This window comes from Dama dama, chromosome 17, assembly GCF_033118175.1.
Source record: "Dama dama isolate Ldn47 chromosome 17, ASM3311817v1, whole genome shotgun sequence".
Taxonomy (NCBI): domain Eukaryota; kingdom Metazoa; phylum Chordata; class Mammalia; order Artiodactyla; family Cervidae; genus Dama; species Dama dama.
The window spans coordinates 69,040,444-69,061,843 of NC_083697.1; the positions used below are offsets into that span (position 1 = coordinate 69,040,444).

The 21,400-nt window shown below is 37.3% G+C and overlaps 1 protein-coding gene across 1 annotated transcript in view; it reads right to left on the bottom strand.

The window, feature by feature from the left end:
* GABRA4 (gamma-aminobutyric acid type A receptor subunit alpha4) overlaps positions 1 to 21,400 on the bottom strand; it is a 75,061-nt gene that overhangs the window by 38,344 nt on the left and 15,317 nt on the right. Inside the window, exons 3-7 of the mRNA XM_061164790.1 lie at positions 21,149 to 21,369; positions 20,904 to 20,986; positions 18,351 to 18,494; positions 16,760 to 16,912; positions 6,930 to 7,189 (exon numbers count right to left, since the gene is read on the bottom strand). Coding sequence (XP_061020773.1) covers positions 6,930 to 7,189; positions 16,760 to 16,912; positions 18,351 to 18,494; positions 20,904 to 20,986; positions 21,149 to 21,369 — 861 coding nt within the window. The remainder of the gene's footprint in view (positions 1 to 6,929; positions 7,190 to 16,759; positions 16,913 to 18,350; positions 18,495 to 20,903; positions 20,987 to 21,148; positions 21,370 to 21,400) is intronic.

Consider the following 21,400-nt stretch of genomic DNA (forward strand, 5'->3'; position numbering starts at 1 on the left):
AGGAAATGAAAGAAATAAGGATAAATGAGAAAACAAGGTGTGTGTGTGTTTTTTTTTTTTTGCATGCTAGCTTAAACTATTCAAAGCACAGCATTTCTAAGAGAAATTTTGAGAACGACTGAGATGAACATCTGAAACCGGCCTAGTTTATAGAGCCTGTTAGAATGCAATGAGACTTGTGTATTACCAAGCACTGGGAAATCATCGCACTTAACACTGGTGTTGCTCACAGACACTGATATCTGTGTGGGCTTCCCCGGTGGCTCAGCTGGTAAAGAATCCGCCTGCAATGCAGGAGACCGGGGTTCGGTCCCTGGGTTGGGAAGATCCCCTGGAGAAGGGAAAGGCTACCCACCCCAGCATTCTGGCCTGGAGAATTCCAGGGACGGTATAGTCCATGGGGTTGCGAAGAATCGGACAAGACAGCGACTTTCACTTTCTGTGACAGAGATGACAAAAAGGATCCCACGACAACAAACTGTACTCTCCTCATAACGCATGGTGCACTTATAAATTTACAGGGACTTTTCATTTTGCTTGATTTTGTTTTCAAAGTGTCCTCCTCAGTTCCCTGCGGTTGCCCACTAACTAAGGCCGACTGTTGACATGCATGTCTCAGAATGACTATCTGCTGTTCCTGATCCTCACGGTGACCTGGCTCTAGCTCACCACTTAACATCCACCTGAAGTTCACACTTAACTGTGGTAAGGAGGAACGTTACACTAAAATGCAAGTGCTTTTGGAAATCGGTGATAAACGTATTGGTTTTTAGAGGCACCACAGTTCCTATTGTCTTATTACTATAGCTGGCTGATTATAATAAACAACTGTGACTATCAGACACTGGGTTATGTGTTGTATGGGAAGACAGAATGAAGCCACAATCAATTTTATTAAGGAGTTCTCCATCCATGTAGGTAAATAGAGTAATCACATATGAAACAATTTATTCAAAATACTTTAAAATATTATAGATAATGAATTATGTGTGGTGCATGTGTTAGATGTCAAAGATGCTTCAAGGAAATAAACAATAATAGTGATCACAGCTACAGTGACCATCAGGGAAATGCAAATCAAAACCATCTGAGATAGCACCTCACACTTGTCAGATGGCTATCGTCATAAAGAGCACAAAAAAATGCTGGAGAGGGTGTGGAGACCCTGCGCAGTGAGGGGTCCTATACACAAGTGGAGGGGGGGTACATTGGCACAGCCACTGTGGAGAACAGTAAGAAGCTTTCTCAAGAAACTAAAAACAGAACCACCATATGATCCAGTAATTCCACTCCTGAGCATATTTCCAAAGAAAACAAAAACACTAACTTGAAAAACTATATGTACCCCCAGGTCCACTGCAGCCCTATTTACAGTTGCCATGATATGGAAGCAACCTAAATTGCTTCCATCAACAGATGAATGGATTAAAAAGATGTAGTATATATGTGTATTTTATACACACACACACACACACACAATGAAACACTACTTAACCATCAAAAGAATGTTGCCATTTGCTATAACATGGCTGGGTCTGGAGGGTAGTCTTAGTGAAATAAGCCACACAGAGAAAGACAAACAGTCCCTATTTTCCGATCCTTTCTTCTGTTGTCCTGTCATTGCTCCACTTTGCAGGTGCGGACTCTTGCCACCATGTTCCTGAGATCCTTAAGGTTGGTCAAAATGATCCTCATCTGGGAAACAGGGCTAGAGTTTGACTTTGAAGAATAGATGGTAAAGAATTACTAAATCCAAGGTGCATCTTGAATTATTTATATACTCTTTTAATATCGTCTTTTTCTTAAAGATTCTAAGCGGAGCAAATAGCTATTTAATTTACAAATATCCTTGTAAGAATCTATGAGCACTTTAACAGTGAAAAGTCCATGAAGAGTAGCTAAGTGAAATGGAAACAGTCAAAGCCATTAGGTCGATGGGACAGCAAGGGTGCGCAGTGGAGAAGTATGCACTTGTGTTCAGAAAAGTATCCATTTACACTCCCTCCTATCATGGGATAGGAGGAAATGTCTCGCTATGGAAAAGCCCACCTGTCTAAACTTGAACTAATTAGCTTCTTCATTAAACATGCTTCACCGCTCTTCTCTATTCTAATGAATGATGCCACCACCATCTATCTCCTCCTTCATTTCCCTGTCCCAACATCTAATCAGTCATTAAGATGTGAAATGAGAAGTTTGAGGTTTGCAAGCCCAGCCCTGCCACTTACCAGATAAATCACTTTGGGCAGATTGCTTGATTCCTAACTAGCAATATCCTCATTGGTAAAACATGGACAAAAATAGAACATATTTTATAAGTTGTTAGAATTAAAGTGTATCTACAATGTCTGTAAAAGTTATTACTAAAAGCATTTGGAATATTTTGCTGTTGTTATTTAGTCATAGAAATACAAACAAATGATTCTGCGTTAGGCTCATCATTTTATACACATGTATTTTATATATATATATATATACATATATATATATATATATACACACATACATTCTAATGTCTATCTGTATAGCTATATTATAAATTAAATACTATAAAACAGAATTTAAAAGAACAAACCCTACACTCAGACACAGCTAAATTAAGCTAAATATTGGGTCTACAATTTTCTAATTGTGTTATCTTGAATACATCACTTAACAGCTTCAAGGGTCACTTTCTTCATCTATAAAAGTTATTGTGAGCTTGCAATTAATTAGCACATGATAAGCATATCACACAGTACCTGACACAATGCAAAAGGCCAAGGAATTTTAGTCATTATATCATGGGATTTTTCACAATATACAATGTGCATACATTAATGTATACTTTCTGACTGAACAAGAACTGCAGAATATATTTTCAAATAATTGTTAAAACATGATTTTACTAAGAAATCCCCACACTCTATAGTTACTTATTTTCCAAACCATCCTGTTAACCCAGATCACCTGTGTCAGTGAGCAAGCAGGCACTCCAAGAAGCAGTAAGCGTGCGGAAGGATAGAACCACGAAAACAGAGCTCAGCTTAAATATTGGAACGGCAAAGGCAAGGCCAGAATTAGAGTAATGTCGCAGAAGCAAAACATCCACTGTCCCTCCTGATGCCTAAAAACACACTCAGGCTGCCCCCGGCTGCTCTTAGAGTCTGCCGATCGGCCTTTTCTCCTTGCTTCACGAATATTCCATAAACCACAAGCTTTCCAATTCCCAAGAAATAAAAATGGTAACCAAAAAACTCTGCTAGGCCATTAACAGTCCATAGGTCACATACAGTGACCATGAATCAAACGACTAGTGAGCTTTCCCAAAGGACCAGTGAATTATCAAATATTGTGAGGAGTTTAAACACATTTTAAACCAAGGCAGCATTATTCAAATAAGCAAACAGCTACACAAGTTGGAACACATTAGAATAATAAAATTTCAACTATTTGATTAAAATCTATACTGAAAATCCAAACTTACTAAGATGATTAGAATATTTCCTTGCAGCAACATATTTTAAACTCTTGCTCTTAACATACTCTTTCCCCTTCTTGATTTCCTTCTCCTTATTTATCTGTGTTTTTCTCTGTCTCCTTCCCTTCCTCAGTTTTAATGCATTGTCAACCTTCAAAGCTAAACTTACTGAAAGTATTCAATGACAGCTGAAGCCCCAACGCCAGGTGTGTCCTGGCAGCAATACGTACGCTGGAGGACGGATGGCCAACTCATTCATCACTGTCCTCAGAACACAGATTCCTCAAGGAAACTGCTCTGGAGATCCAAGTTATAATACACACATGGTTACACGCTGGAGAGGATGTGAAACATATATTTTGATGAAATTTATTATAAATTCCCTCCAAACCTGTAAAGACCATGACTCTATGCCCTTCACAAACAAATTTCATCATCTGATTCTTTGTCAGGCCACTTGCACACAGCGTGAGGCCAATGCTGCCAAGAGGACTGACAGAATCCAAGCGGACTTAGCCAACCAGACGCGGCAACGCTAGCATTCATCAGCGATGACAACTGTTACAGTCAGAAAACACGCTTCAAGGAGGTATTACTTCTCATTCCACCTTGGGAAACTCTGCAGAATAGCTTTATGCTAGTTAAGCAGTACTTTCAAGTATATACAATAACACTATGCAGGAGTCTTATCACCTTGCAAAAATGAAAAGAGAACCACATCAAATCATTATAAACAGAAAAAAACTACATATATATATGTGTGTGTGTATATATATATATATAGATATACACAATGTCTCCAGATGCAGAATCTTTAGACTTTAGCAATCCTGGGATCGGGGGAGTTGATAGCTACAAGGAAAAGTCAATATATTTGATAACTTCCACAATATCAGAAAATGATAAGTTGAAATATGTTATTTTAAACGTTAAAGATAAATACTGGTTATATAATAATAGGACAGATAGCTTTCAAAGTATATGAAAAAATAAAGAATGTGAAAATTTAGCAATAAAAATGTGTTATAAAAGTTAATATTAAGAAAGAATATAAAAGTTAATGAAATCAGACCAAATAGAATTCAAGGAGCATTATATGGAATATCCCCAAAGAGGTTATTTTATGATCAAATTCACAGAGTTAAGTGAAAATAGGGCTGTTATAAATCTTTACATGTTGAGTATCATAGCATCAATATGCATAAGACAAAACTAGTTAAAATGCAAAACTAACACAGTCTCATTTTTGGAGAATTTTTCTTAACTTTCTTGGTATTTGAAAGATCAAGAAGACAAGAAGTGACTTATAAAGTTATTAAGAGGTGACATAATAATGTTTCAGGTAAAATTAGTAACTAACAGTCGACTCCTTAATTTCCATCAAACATTTATCAGCTTTAGTATAATTCAGACCACAATGAAAATATCAGTAACATTCAAATCTATACAGGTAACATTTCTGAACATAAGGTGGTTCAACTAAAAATACAATGAAGCTAGATAAATAAACAATATCCCTTTTGGAACTTACAATATTATCTTCCAAATAATTATGAGCTTATATAGAAAAATAGCAGCATAATTGCAGAATATTTAGCAAATAATTATGATAATGTATCATTAAAAAGTTATGAATTATGGCCAAAGCTGTACGCAAAGGAAATCTCATTGCAATGAAGGAAACTTTATTATTAAATAAGAAACAATGAAAATAGATTAAGAACTAAACTCAAAATGCTAGAAAAAGAGTAACAAAATTAACCTGCAGAAAGATGAAATTAAAATAAATCTTAAGTCAACAATAAGAATAAAAAGCAAATAAATAAACACAGGATAGTTTTTTTAAAGGAATGGTAGATAGAATTATTCTACCAAGGCCTCAATACAACAAAGCAAAACAACAAACACAACAAAACACAATAAAAGGCAGAAAGGACAGAAAATTACTTATGGGGAAAGGGAATAAAGCTGCTGATAATGAGTTTTTTATCTGACAACAGTAAACAAAATTCATCCTAATAATTTTGAAAATCTTGATGAAATTGATTTCTTTAGAAGAAAATGTAAGCTATCCAACTTACTTTAATGGAAGGACAGTAATTTTTCTATCAGCTCATCTGTCATTCTTAGAGAACCAGTGCCCGTATCCCTGTCCTGGGAAGGAGAGCTATAAACTGAAGGACCCTTACCAGCTCATACCCACTCTGTAAATGGCTAACCTAACTTGTTCTACTGACATCTTCCCTGGGAGGACCTCCTGACTGCCTGGTCTTGGAACTGAATTCCACGGTTGCCACAAGGCCCTAACATTTCCTTCCCACTTTGGTGATTCAGCACTATCAAAGCAATGCACCATCTAACGTGCCTGTTTTGCTATATATATACATTTTTTGTAAATTTTCTGTCTCCCCTGTCCTACATACTTAAGTGTAAGTCCACAGAGTAAGATAATTGTCAGAGGGCTTTGTATACCTTTGTTTCTCAGATCATCAACAGTGTCTGGTGCATAGTTGGTAGGTATTACATGTGTATTTGGTGAATGAGTGAATAAAAGAATGAATGCATGTTTGAATAATTAAGGGGATGAGTTATTACCTATAGAGAATAATGTTGGTGACTTACATACACTTTGATTTGGGCACATGCAGACAAAAGGAGCTTTAGACTCATTTGTGGCAGCAACTACAATAAGGCTGTGTATAAGTGACCATAGATACTTCTTTGATTCAGGAAAGAAAAAGAGAGAGAGATAGTGGAGTCTCAGAGGAGAAGGAGGAGAAAGGAGAGGAGGAGGAGGAAGAGGAGGTGATGATTGCTTGCTTTCTCATTTTCACGATGATTTGCTATTTTTGTACAACTGGTATCCAAAAGTCACTTTTTAATTTTTTTTATTTTGTAGAATCACTTATGTGCCCAAAGTAAATTACAGTAGCTCTTATATACTTTCATATCCTTTTAGATCTGTCTCTTTAGGACAAGACTTCTCAATCTTGGATGGATATCACCTGCACCTACGAGTCTTCTTGTTTATTGGTTTTCTTTTCTTTTTTCATACAAGGGCACAGCCCCGTGGGGGCAGTTCTAATGCAGAGCCATGCTAAGAATCGCTGCTTTATTTTGTTCAATGAACTCTACAAAGATGCTTTTCCAACCTGCTTAAGGGTATCTACAGGTTTCTCTTAAGTGCATACATAAGATTTTGCTCCCTAAATATTGAAAAGTTTTAAATTCTGAACTTTCATTTGAACTAGCTCCAAGTACATCTGTCTCATCCAGAGCTGTTTAATTTTTAAGCCATTAATCATAGTTTCAAAGTTGAAATTTATGATTATCCTTTAATATTTTTTTTTGAATTTTTAAATGAGTTACAAATTATCATTGGGATTTTCAACTTCCTAGCTTTTCCCCTGGCAATGGAAATTTCACCAAGATGCTAAAATCATGAGCTAAAGGATATTAAGTCAAATACCTGCAGAGGTGTTCCAAGATGCTTTTCTCTCAGCACTGGAGCAGCTGAAATTTCCTGGGGGGCTTTTGATGCCTTCCTTTTGGCTTTTTCCATTTGGACATTGGTAAAGTAGTTGACAGCAGCAAACTCAATAAGGGCCGAAAACACAAAAGCAAAGCAGACAGCTATGAACCAATCCATGGCAGTCGCATAGGACACTTTGGGTAAAGAATGCCGTGCACTGATGCTCAGCGTGGTCATGGTCAGGACTGTGGTTATTCCTTCAAAGGAAAAGAGCAAAGAGACAAAATACTTTCAGGTTACTTCTACACAGAAAAAAAAACCAAACGAAAAGATCTGGAAATTTGGTGGGGTGGCAGTAACAAAGTTTATAATAACTCAAAACAAACCATCTTTGATATGATTCCAATCCTAATGGTTCAGTGAAATTAGCACAGGCTTTGGAGTGAGAGACAGATGTGGTTCAAATACTGACTCCTCCAATCACCGGCTCAGTGTGAGTTGGATTAAGTTAGGAAAACACACTGGGTTTCACTTGATACCCACTTACTGAGCCAACTATGAAGACTTAAAGTATGTAAGGCAACTAACATATGTTGGGTTGACATTAGTACCCAGGCCAATATACCTGAGAAACTGAACACCTAACAGGAAGTGTGACTCACTGAAGCACTGGTTCTCAGCCAGCAGTGGGAAGATGGTAGCACTGGAAATTAAAAGATCAGAACTTCATGCCTGGGGTAGGCATGGCTCATGTGATTGAAACTCTCTACCAGAAAAACCACAAGTTATATACACTCAAAATCTTTACCTGAATATTACCTATTGAATTAAAATAATAAATGAACTAGTTATAAAATACTCAATTTATATAAAACAGAAGGAATGCTCCCAAGAAACAGATTTCTAGAACAATTTGGTTTTAAAAATATTGGACATCTCAGTTCAGTTCAGTCACTCAGTGATGTCCAACTCTTTGCAACCCCATAGACTGCAGCAAGCCAGGCTTCCCTGTCCATCACCAACTCTTAGAGGGTGTTCAGACTCATGTCCATTGAGTCGGTGATGCCATCCAACCATCTCATTCTCTGTCATCCCCTTCTCTTCCTGACTTCAGTCTTTCCAGGCATCAGGGTCTTTTCCATTGAGTCAGTTCTTCGAATTAGGTGGCCAAAGTATTGGAGCTTCAACATCAGTACTTCCAATAAATATTAAGGACTGATTTCCTTTGATTGGACATCTATGGCCCTTCAGTTTATGGTTGGCAGGAAAATACTGGTAACAAGAATAACAGTATTTCTCTCCCATCAATAAGCTTCTGAAGCATATCATCTCCAGAAAAACCTTTTCTGCAGAGCCTGGAAAAATGTCAATCCCCATTCTCAATGAAAAAATCCCACTTGCCACTGAAACTATAGAGAAATGCATGATTTAAGGATGTTAAATATTCGCACAATTGCCCCTCTCTGCATCTCTGTTTCTCTGTGGATCTAATCCATGTTATGTAGTTAAGTTTGGAAATTTTATTTGGAGATTTATCATATCCATTTAAATCATTCTATGTAATACTTAGGAAATCTCCTGATTTGACACACTCAGATGCTTGGGAATGATGATGATGAAGACAATAACAATGATGAAGGCATAAACTATTTATTCCAATCCATGCCAATCCCTACCCTAAAGTCACATATTAAACTGAAGAGACAGTGAGCCCCATGAAATAATGAAGGAATAAAAATATTTTGATGTAGGGAGAAATAACATTGTCTCTTCAACTGGGCACTTAATTATATCCTACCTTGTATTGTTCCCTAATTGTTCCATTTGTGTGAGCTTTGTTTCCACAACTTCATTAAGTGTTGACTCCTTAAGGACAGAAATGTTTAACACCGCTTTGGGATTTACCATATTTCACATAGTGCCGAGCACATGAAAAATGTGTAGTAAATAAAAATACATTTTTCAGCTCTTCACCAATCCATTTTCTTTCTAATCCTTTCTGAATTGTCAGTTTTAAAACATGAGAAATTAGAACAACTGTGTAGCTTCTGAGCTATGGATCTTTCAAAAATATTCCATAAACTATACAGAGGGAACAAGTTGAGAATTTGGTTGTATTCTCTTTTAAAAGAAAGGTTTGTGATATTTTTAACATTTTATAAGTTTAAAACAGACTTAAAATATGTTTATTCAATCAAATATATAAATGCCTAAATGCCTATGAAAATGCAATATTGTGAATTTATTAGACTTTGTTTCAGAAAGAGACCTCAGGACTTTTAGGCCTCTATTTTATTTTATTTTTATTTTTAGGCTTCTATGTTAAATTTCAGGAAAATGTCACCATCCCCATGGTCATTGTGAGATAGTGAATAAACCCTAGATTAATTCTGAAAACTTCTAGCTGCAAAATTTAAATATAAATCAAAGTTTTTCTTCTTCTTCATAGCAAGTTAAATGGCCTATTAAAAATTCAAAACTGTTCTACAACTTTATTAGGTATATTTCCTCTAATAGTATAGAAATTATACTGAAAGAGCTTGAAAATAAAATATAAACAGTGCCATTTAAATAAGAATACTACTCAGAAATCAGAAAGTTTTACAGAGACCATAATGTAATCAAAAAGGAATCTGAAACTCAAATATAAACAACTTAAGATTATCCATGTTGCTTTGAACATTTTTTTGGTAATAGAACAATTTCTCCTGAGGATAAGCAGTAATGATTTTTTCTCTCCTGCATTATGAGAAGAAATTCCATCATTAATGACAAGTAAGCAGAATATTAATGCAATTATTGAGCTCTGAATCCAACAATGACTTTCTGATTGTTAAGGAGGGTAGATCACCAAGTTTATGAATATGTTCAGCAATATATGGCTATGTGGCTGCTTTGCATTTCTTTTTTATTGTCTAGAGTACACTTGATTTACAAATTCGCAGAAAGGTCTTTCAGATATTATGGTTCCTGTTTTAAGACTGTTGGCAAAATTAAGAAAGTAACTGGCATAAACAGTTGGCTGAGTGTTTGAAATTGCCATCCCTTTAGACATTAAGAAGTTTCTCTGTCTGGAGTTCAATTTTAAGAAAGAACTAGCATGACAGGAATGGGCTTTTTGCACCTGTGTCTAGTGAAGCAGTTGGTTAAATGGACACCAGCAGAACAGCAGACAGATGCTAACCTCTCAGATAAGAAGCCATTTTTCTTCTGCATCTGGGAAGACAGTACATCTGTTACCACATCTACCCCGAAAATACCTTAATAACCATGGAACTTTTTTGACAAGTTCAGATATTGATGCCAAGCCCTGTTTTTAGAATGCTGAATATGCACCATATTGGCTGGCCCAGGAGCTGGAAGAGGACATTTAAGAGTAGGCTAAGACTATACACAGGAGTGAATTTTGGGCCAGTCACTCCTAGAAAATGAACTAGTAATGATGTAGACATGCCAGCTGGCATTTACTCAGATTTCATGTTTTACTCTACTGGAATAACTAGAAAATTTAAGAGGCATACATCTTTAGAGATAGACCTTTCCAGAGAATTTGGCATACTCTACTTCTCCTATTTACACTAATTTTTATTCATTTTTGTTTTTGCATGATCTTGAGTGACATCTCTTACTCAGCAAATTCTTTCTTGAGTAAAGAGAAAAATGAGAATTGGGACAGATAAATGCTAGCCCAGAATTATTTATTTTTTATTTGAATTTCATACGAAATAGACTGTTCACCACGCCCCCCCACCCCACATGCTTAAAACTTAACTTCCTTAAGAAAATACCATCGAAAATCTCAACAATTAAATAGTTACTGTTCTGGTACATCTTAGGTCTTAGAAGACTTCATTATTGGGCATATCTTGGTGCCCGAGCACAATCAGAAGCAAATGGAAGAGTCCCCACAAAGTACGCAGAGCACACAGCCAGACAAACCCACCCAGCAGCTCCGAAGTCATCCGCAAGCTCCCGGGTCCCCAGACGGCCTCCCCCACCCCCACCACATAAAGGCAGAGTGGCAGATGGACATGAGCGGGTTCTCAAAGTGAGGCAGAAATTGTTTTGGGTTTATCACTTCAATATATGATTTTATACAAGTTTCTTAACCTCTTTGTGTCTATATCCTTATCCATATAAAATTACTAATGCCTAACCTGGTGAGTTATTCTGAAGATTAAATAAGATGATCTCTATCAGTACATGGCAAATTTTATTATCATTATTATTAGTGTTACCAGTATCCTTACTGTATGATACATAATTTCCTTACGTTAGCTTATCTGGATAGGAAATATTGAATGAATACAGCTATAACCAATGCTCTCCCCCATACATACCACTGGGAATTTCTATTATTTGGGGACAAATGAGACAGAACAGTGGCTATGAGTTTGTAATCAACCAAGAAAGCATTCAAAGCTCATCAACCAATCACAATAACTATAAAATAAAGAGAACAGTCACATGGGATAGTATCAAGTAGCACGTCTCAAAATGAGAGAGACAGCAGCTCGGACTGTCAGAATAGCATCCAAATAAACTCACCGAATCCTCACAGCGACCCCATGCAGTAGTGACAATTCACCCTGCTGTAACACTTGGGGAAACAGGCAGAAATAACTCACTGAAGGCTCACGGCTAATAAACGGTAGACTTCAGGTTACAACCTAGGCCCTCTTGCTCCAGAGTCTGCACTTTTGACGTGGATATCTCTTAATGAAAGGCATCACTAATGGGGCAATATTTTCTGCTGCAGAAATTATTTAGGAGCATAGGATAAAGATGGTAATACATGTGGAAGTGATTTTATTTTTATTTTCAATGATGATAGTTCCTGAAACATTAATATTATTTGTACAAGGGAAAGTTAAGGGACTTTGATCTGGTTCTCAGCCTCTAACTTTCTGCCCAGTCAGGCTGTCTTTATACATAATGTACACACCCAAGGTTAACTGAGTGTTCACTGCACTTAATGAGACAATGAACACCAAGCATTTAGCAAATGAATCTTTTGTCGGTAACATGGATGGACCTAGAGATCATCATACTGAGGGGAAGTAAACCAGACTGAGAAAGAAAACTATATATTAATAGGATATCACTTACATGTAGAATCTAAACACTGATAAAAATGAACTTATTTATAAAACAGAAACAGACACATAGACAGAAAAGAAACTTATGGTTACCAAAGGGGAAGAAGATGTGGGAGGAACAAATTAAGAGTTTGGGATTAACATGCAAACTACATACATAAAATAGATAAACAACAGGGTTCACTGTATACTCAGTATTTTGTAATAATCTGTTAGGGAAAAGAATCTAAAAAATCATACATATATGTTTATAGATATGTCTACACATATATACTGAGTCACTGTGCTATATAACGTAAACCAACACACTGTTGTAGTAATGCTGTAAAGAGCAAGACTGCTTAGGAACCTGGAATGTTAGGCCTGTGAATCAAGGGAAACTGGACGTGGTCAAACAGGAGACGGCAGAGTGAACGTCAACATTCTAGGAATCAGTGAACTAAGATGGACTAGAATGGGTGAATTTAACACAGATGACCATTGTATCTACTACCGTGGGCAGGAATCCCTTAGAAGAAATGGAGAAGCCATCAAGGTCAACAAAAGAGTCCAAAATGCAGTACTGGGATGCAATCTCAAAAATGACAGAATGATCTCTGTTCATTTCCAAGGCAAACCATTCAACATCACAATAATCCAAGTCTATGCCCCAACCAGTAACACTGAAGAAGCTGAAGTTGAACAGTTCTATAAAGACCTACAAGAGCTTCTAGACTAACACCCCAAAAAGATGTCCTTTTCATTATAGGGGACTGGAATGCAAAAGCAGGAAGTCAAGAAACACCTGGAGTAACAGGCAAATTTGGCCCTGGAATACAAAATGAAGCAGGACAAAAGCTAATAGAGTTCTGCCAAGAGAACGCACTATTCATAGCAAACACCCTCTTCCAACAACACAAGAGAAGACTCTACACATGGGCATCACCAGATGGTTGACACCGAAATCAGATTAATTATATTATTTGCAGGCAAACATGGAGAAGCTCTACACAGTCTGCAAAACAAGACCAGGAGCTGACTGACTCAGATCATCAACTCCTTATTGCCAAATTCAGACTTAAATTGAAGAAAGTGGAGAAAACCACTAGATCACTCAGGAATGACCTAAATCAAATCCCTTATGACTATACAGTGGAAGTTAGAAATAGATTAAGGGACTAGATCTGACAGAGTGCCTGATGAATTATGGATGGAGGTTCGTGAAATTGTACAAGAGATAGTAACCAAGACCATCCCCAAGATAAAGAAATACAAAAAAGCAAAATGGCTGTCTGAGGAGGCCTTACAAATAGCTGTGAAAAGAAGAGAAGCGAAAAGCAAAAGAGAAAAGGAAAGATATTCCCATTTGAATGCAGAGTTCCAAAGAATAGCAAGGAGAGATAAGAAAGCCTTCTTCAGCGATCAATGCAAAGAAATAGAGGAAAACAACAGAATGGGAAAGACTGGAGATCTCTTCAAGAAAATGCGAGATACCAAGGGAACATTCATGCAAATATGGGCTGAATAAAGGACAGAAATGATATGGACCTAACGGAAGCAGAAGATATTAAGAAGAGGTGGCAAGAATACACAGAAGAACTGTATAGAAAAGATCCTCAAGACCCAGATAATCACGTTGGTGTGATCACTCACACTCACCTAGAGCCAGACATCCTGGAATGTGAAGTCAAGTGGGCCTTAGGAAGCATCACTACAAACAAAGCTAGTGGAGGTGATGGAATTCCAGGTGAGCTATTTCAAATCCTAAAAGATGATGCTGTGAAAGTGCTGCACTCAATATGCCAGAAAATTTGGAAAACTCAGCAGTGGCCACAGGACTGGAAAAGGTCAGTTTTCATTCCAATCCTAAAGAAAGGCAATGCCAAAGAATGCTCAAACTACTGCACAATTGCACTCATCTCACACACTACTAAAGTAATGCTCAAAATTCTCCAAGCCAGGCTTCAGCAATACGTGAACTTCCAGATGTTCAAGCTGGTTTCAGAAAAGGCAGAGGAACCAGAGATCAAATTGGTAACATCCACTGGATCATTGAAAAAGCAAGAGAGTTCCAGAAAAACACCTATTTTTGACTATGCCAAAGCCTTTGACTGTGTGGGTCACAATAAACTGTAGAAAATTCTGAAGAAGATGGGAATACCAGACCACCTGACCTGCCTCTTGAGAAATCTGTATGCAGGTCAGGAAGCAACAGTTAGAACTGGACATGGAAGAACAGACTGGTTCCAAATAGGAAAAGGAGTACGTCAAGGCTGTATATTGTCACCCTGCTTATTTAACTTATATGCAAAGTACATCATGAGAAATGCTGGACTGAAATCAAGATTGCTGGGAGAAATATCAATAACCTCAGATATGCAGATGACACCACCCTTATGGCAGAAAGTGAAGAAGAACTAAAGAGCCTCTTGATGGAAGTGAAAGAGGAGAGTCAAAAAGTTAGTTTCAATCTCAACATTCAGAAAACTAAGATCATGGCATCCGGTCCCATTACTTCATGGCAAATAGATGGGGAAACAGTGGAAACAGTGTCAGACTTTATTTTTTGGGGCTCCAAAATCACTGCAGATGGTGATTGCAGCCATGAAATAAAAAGACACTTATTTCTTGGAAGGAAAGCTATGACCAACCTAGACAGCATATTAAAAAGCAGAGACATTACTTTGTCAACAAAGGTCCGTCTAGTCAAAGCTATGATTTTTCCAGTAGTCATGTATGGATGTGAAAGTTGAACTATAAAGAAAGCTGAGTACCGAAGAGCTGATGCTTTTGAGCTGTGGTGTTGGAGAAGACCTTTGCGAGTCCCTTGGACTGCAAGGAGATCCAACCAGTCCATCGTAAAGGAGATCAGTCCCGGGTGTTCATTGGAAGAACTGATGCTGAAGCTGAAACTCCAATACTTTGGCCACCTCATGGGAAGAGCTGACTCATTGGAAAAGACCCTGATGCTGGGAGGGATTGGGGGTAGGAGGAGAAGGGGACGAAAGAGGATGAGTTGGTTGGATGGCATCACCGACTCAATGGACATGAGTTTGGGTAAACTCCGGGAGTTGGTGATGGACAGGGAGGCCTAGCGTGCTGTGGTTCACGGGATCGCAAAGAGTCAAACATGACTGAGTGATTGAACTTAACTGAACACAATGTTGCAATCAACTGTACTTCAATTAAGAAAAAAGAATTTTGCAGAGTGTAGGGCATTACATAATAGAAAGATGCATGTTTTCTTTTAAAAACAGTTAATAATCAAGGCAACAAAGTCAAAACAAAATTAATCCCCCCAGTATAATAGAGCATCTGGGAGTAACAAGTATGGCTAAGTGTACCATATACCCTGTAATGAGTACCACACATTATTCTAAATCCTCACTAGTCTCGGAAGGAGAGACGTGTTATCACAATTTTATGGATGGAGAAATTAAGTGGCAGATGTGGGTTTTAAACCCTGACCTACTGGAAAATAAACTTGAATGTGTTGTTTTCTCTCTTTCATTTCCCATCTATTTTCAATAGCTAAATTTTTTCAACACTTGCAATGTGCAGTTATTCTTTAATTGAACCCTCGCAACGCCATGAAGTAGACAGTCCCACTACACCTGCTCAATGACTTCTTGGGGTCACTCTGCCCAGAGCACTAACCCGCCTCTAAGAGTTTCCCCAGTAGGATCCCAAAGCCTTCTTGAGTAAACCTAAGATTAAAGCAGTGGGGGTGTCCGTGGACTATGTCCCCACATTCAGACACTAAGATGGCCCTCATCAGAAAGTCTCTAAATGGATCGGGGTGGGATGAGAGGTTCCCACTCTCTTCAGTTCCTTCTTACCAGCATTCTTTTAGCTTTTATGTGATGAGGGGTATTATATCATGGCTTCAATCTGACTTTCTACCAAAGAGAAAAAAGCAATGGGAAGCTGGCCTCTGTCATGGGGACTATACCTCCACTCCAGAGCAATTCTGATCATTTTCATTCTTGTCCTACAACTGAATGCCTTTTCCACTCACAATCAATAGAAAAAAAAAAAAAAAATAGGGAGATATTAAATTAAATATCATTATAACTAATTGTAATATTTAAAAGCATGGCTGATATGCAAAGGCTTATTAACAGCTAAAAAAATTAAAACTCATGTGTTCTGGATTTGATACATTGACAAATGATACATAGGAAGCCAGTATATAAACAAAAAGAAAAAATGTGGCATATTCAGAAAATAAGGTGTAGATAGACTACAACAATGAGTTAATAAACTAAGCATATAATACTTTAAATTCAATGCATTTAAACCTTTTGTTCCTCTTCATTAAAAGGCAAATATTTCTAAGGCTTTCATATTCATTCATCCATGACTTTTGTTTTATTTTAAGCTCCCAGTGTATTTCATTTTAACACCTGGACATGATTTTAATTCAATTATACAGCATTAAGCTAGGCACCCAAGAATATCACCCACAGTGAAATTATATTCAGATTCACACTTGGTCTTCACCTGCCAGTTCACAATAAAGGCAATCTGATGGGGACCTAAACGAAAGGATGGACTGCACTTATCCTCTCAAGCTTTATTACTTGGTATTAGCTGATAAAAATGAAATCTTACGTGACTCTTTACTTAGCACAGCCAGATATATTACTGTTTAATATTTTCTCAGAGATGATATCTAAAGGCTAGTCCCATGAATCACAATCAAAATGTAAGGTGGACAAAAATAACCAAGAAATGAATTATAATTACCAAATACAGTCCTAGCTGGAACTGATTCCTTATTTATCCAGAATGAAACTTGAGAAAGAATTACTGTCATAATACAGGGAATATATGTTTGAATCATAAAATAACCCATCTTCCGTCTGAGGTGAAAGTAAACCGTCATAACAATATATTCACCTGTGAACGAAGCGTGAGGAAAATTGTTATATTAATAGGTTCTGTGAGCAAATATTCAATGGCTTTATAATCATATTTCAAAATAACAAACAGTATTCTAGGCAAAGAAAGTATCTGCTCTGCGTGACAGCACAGGCATTGAGAAGTGTGAAGTTCCCAACGAGGGTAAAACAATACTGAGCATCATTACACAGAAGAATATTTCTGTTGCTACATCGTGATTAAGCAATTTAGTAAGCTGGGCTATAATTTTATAAAAATCCTTGCAGTGCTTTCTATTTTAAAGATCTAACACTGCAAAAGCAATTAGACTTCATTTTCAGCATTTTTAAGAGCAGAATTTAGAGTTAGCTTTTATGGAAAATTGCTAGGAAAAAAACATGAAAATACACACCCCTGTATGAAAATATAAAGCCTCATTTTAGAAAGAACTGTAATACACAGCTATACATTATATATACATATATTCTTAGAGAAAGGTTGCCTTACTGTCTTAGTTTCAGGAAAAAACTTTCTTTCTAAATGTGATATATGTGAAAAAAAATATAAAGAAACACATATAGACCCATCCATAACATCCCTGAGTTCAGGTATGTTTTGTTAGCATTTAGACAAAAACTTGAAAAAGATAGTAAGTAAATATATCATAGGATTTCTGGTAGCTCTTGATAATATTTTTAATATTACATCTGAAAGTAACACATTAAGAAAGTAACTCAGGAAGCAGTAGTCTTATCCTCAGACTGAAGACTCAAATCTTCCCAAGACATATTTTTAATACCACTTACAGGCTGGAAAATAAATGTTTTCAAAAAATATTTTCCTGGGGATACATATACATAAGGAATAGTTTAATAACAAGCAATAATCAGCTATTTTTCTCCCATTGAATGTGACAAAAACTAAGTCCTATGATTCTTTCCATTCACATCCTCAAAACAAATACAGACCAAGAATCCTCAATAATAACCATTCATCTACTCACATGACAGTTTTAATATATGCCCGTAACATATTTTATAATTAAATTTTATATTTTGCCTTTATTTTTGAAAAGAAGATAGAGTAGCACCACAAAAATTGGGCAAGATGAAAAAAACAGATTTGGGGAAAGCACTGAAGAACAGAGAAAATTCAGTGTTCAAAAAATCAATGATCAGATTTCCTACCTGCGAATTCTGTTGAAAATAGTTTTGATATATTTGATCATTGACTTTTTTTCTGAAAAAGAAAACCAGTTCATTTCTTGCATCTCACCAACTCAGAATTTATTTTAAACTAAAACAAGATTTAAATATAGATAAAGAGAATTCTCAACTGTGAGCTATGCATCAACTCTATTTCTGGAAACTTTTAGCTGGACCCTGAAAACACAAGATATTTCAATGAAGCAGCTAGTGCCAGGTTGCATATTGGTTTAAATTATTGAATGTCTCACCCGTGATGGATTTGATAGTTTCACTTGATACGGTTTGCCCAATCAAGTCATATTGAACTAAGCTGGAAGACTCCTTTGGAACCTCTACTGATTTCTCAGGACCTTTTGTCCAGGTATAAATCATCTCACTCTTCGGATAGGCATCTGGAGGACAGCAGAGAAGGTGGTTAGGATCAGGGTTCCTTTTCCCTCAGCACTGGCAGTCAATGATTGAGAGCATTACTCATGTTCAAGAAAGATGGAATAAATGAAAACAAGTATCATTATGACTTATTCAAACATGCTTAAGATTGAGAAAACTGTAGAGATAAAATAAGCAGTCTTGCAACTGGGCATATCTCTCATTTTTATGCCAAAGGTTTACAGGAGGAGAGACTAAAACTAAGGCAACTAAAATGCGATCTATGCATCAGCGCCCTTGGATACGTTTCCATACTAATAGGATAAACAAGTGAAAAGGAGAAATAATAACCCCCACCCAAAGTACTGTCCAACTGCTATTCCTTTCCCTTCTAACTCACTTCTAATACCTGACTGATACTGACATCTTCCTTCCTCATGTAGCTCTCTCAAATACCAGATGCTCCTATAATAATACGACAACGAAAACAAAAAGCAAATCTGACTTTGGAAGCGCTCTCCATGGGTCACCTATTCCAGACTCTGCCTCTGGGCAATACCCATGCTGTTTGGGAACCATTCTGCGGGTGACAACTGGCTATGCAGTTTGTGGAGCTCTCCAGGGAACGTACTTACACAACCAATTCCACTACCTTTAAACTCTCACAATCAGAACATTTTCCCTTCCATCTTCAGCAAATCCCTCCCAGCGGCAATTCAAGCCCATTTTCTATTATTTGGTGATCAGTGCACATGCAGACCAGCTGCTTGCTTACCAGCCTCCCCAGAACAGACAGCTTGGCTCACACACAAATGAGTTCAAAAGAACCAGGATGAATTGTGTGCTGCCCTCTGCAAAGCTTCCTAAAATGGCCAGAGCACAGTAGGCCCTCAGTGAAAATGTCTAATTCTACGAAAGGGGTTGGTACATAGGGAGACCATCTCTACAAAAGACTTTGCAAAACGAGCTATAAGGCTTGCATTGTCATTTAGTGGTGTGCAATCAGGTCTAAATGTTTATCTTCTGAAGTATATTCATGCTTAAACCATGCATTTAAAGTCTCAGAATGCTATGACCCTGTCCACGATATTTTAAGTCAGGTATCCTTTCTGTCCGCGTATTTTTCTGTTTTTATCTTTTCTCATCAAATCACTGGTTGGAGAGCAAAGGACTCACTCTAGTTTCAAGTTAACCCAACTTGAATGTTGTGATTACTGAGGGTTATAAAAAGAATGGTGACTGCCAAGCCTCATTAAGTTAAGCAATAAGCAATAATAACAGCAGGCGACAGTTTCACAATCATTGTGACTGGAAATCTGAAGCAATAGTAAAAGTCAGCATCTATTTTTGGTAGATTCTGATTGAGTCAAATACTTGAGGCAGACGTGAGAAGAGACAAGCACATTTTGCTGCCGTCTCTGAGAGGGGAGCTTGGGTGAAAGAGACTCCTATTCTGTCCTACCCATTCATTTCATCCTTTTGCCTTAACGACCACAAAATATCCCAAATCCATGTCTTACACCTCCTCTAATCTAGTCTAAGTTACCACCATCCGTCTATTAAGACACACAGCCTCCAGCTCTTCTGTTTCTACAATCCATTCTCCCCAGAATGAACAGAAAGCGTGATCTTACTGGGGCTAGAATTGAAAACTATTTGTACTATAATAATTTAAATTTCACTCAAGAAAACTCTAATCTAGGTAAAGTCCTTTCTCAACTACCCTTAGTAAAACCTTCCAAAGGCATCCAACAGCACTTAGAGTAATACCCAAGCTGACTAATGTAGCCCACAAGGTACTATTCTGTCGTGTTCTACCCACGTATCGGACCATCCCTCCTAAAGGGTGTCGGTCACGCTTCAGCCATTTTCATACTAAAACGTGCCACTTATGTTATTCTACCCCATGTCATGTCAGGAAGCCCTGAACATTCTTTTGCTTTTTTCAAGTCTGCCATAAAGGTTTCTGCTTGTAACAGAAGCTGTTAAATTTAAAAAAGGAAAAAAAGCATTTGCTCTTTCCCTGATACACCACCATCCGAGGAGTTCTGCTGCTGCTGCCGGGTCACTTCAGTCGTGTCCGACTCTGTGCGACCCAGGCTCTGCCGTCCCTGGGATTCTCCAGGCAAGAACACTGTGTGGTCCCTAAGTTTCACCACTGATCACCAACCTATTAACTATGCCTCAATCCACCTAGGCTTTCTAGGCAGCAAATAGAAATAACTTTTGCTTCTGGTGAGGGAAAAGGGGTTGTTTTTACCTCTTAATTTAAATATATTAGGTAATAAACTGTCTCCTAAAAGTCAAACCTCGACAAGTCATTGTCATGGACAATGATTTAAATGTTAGACTATGGAAAATCATGAACATACGAAAACATCAGCTTACATGAGGTAATCATAAATCCTAACCACAATCTGATTGTAACTTACAACTCCCAAATTTCAAAGGGCAGGCATGGCCATCCATGGGGAAGTCCACCAATCTCATGGGACATTCTGCACTTATGGTGAGTCTATGATCGAAAAAAGGCAATTAAATAAAATCAGAACTTTAAAAAAAAATAATTTTATAGATTCCTCAATGAGTGGGAAGGAAGAAAGGAAGGAAAAAACAAAGACAGGAAGGAAGGAAGGGAAGAAAGGAAAAACAGTTAAAAAATTTAAAAAATGACTACCTCATTGTGTATAAAATTGTGCCATTTCTCATAATTCTAAAAAGCTTATTTGGAGCTGTCATATTATGTGAGACAGATTTCTTTCCATTCCTGAAGAAAGTATCAGGAGTCCATACTTTTGTTACCATCATATTGTTCAATCTCAAAATTTCGATGGGGCCATCATATTTTAGTCTTTTGTCAATCCATGTCTGTCTGAAGAACACATCCATTGTGTATTCCTAGGGAAGTTAGTTTGTGACATATTCAATC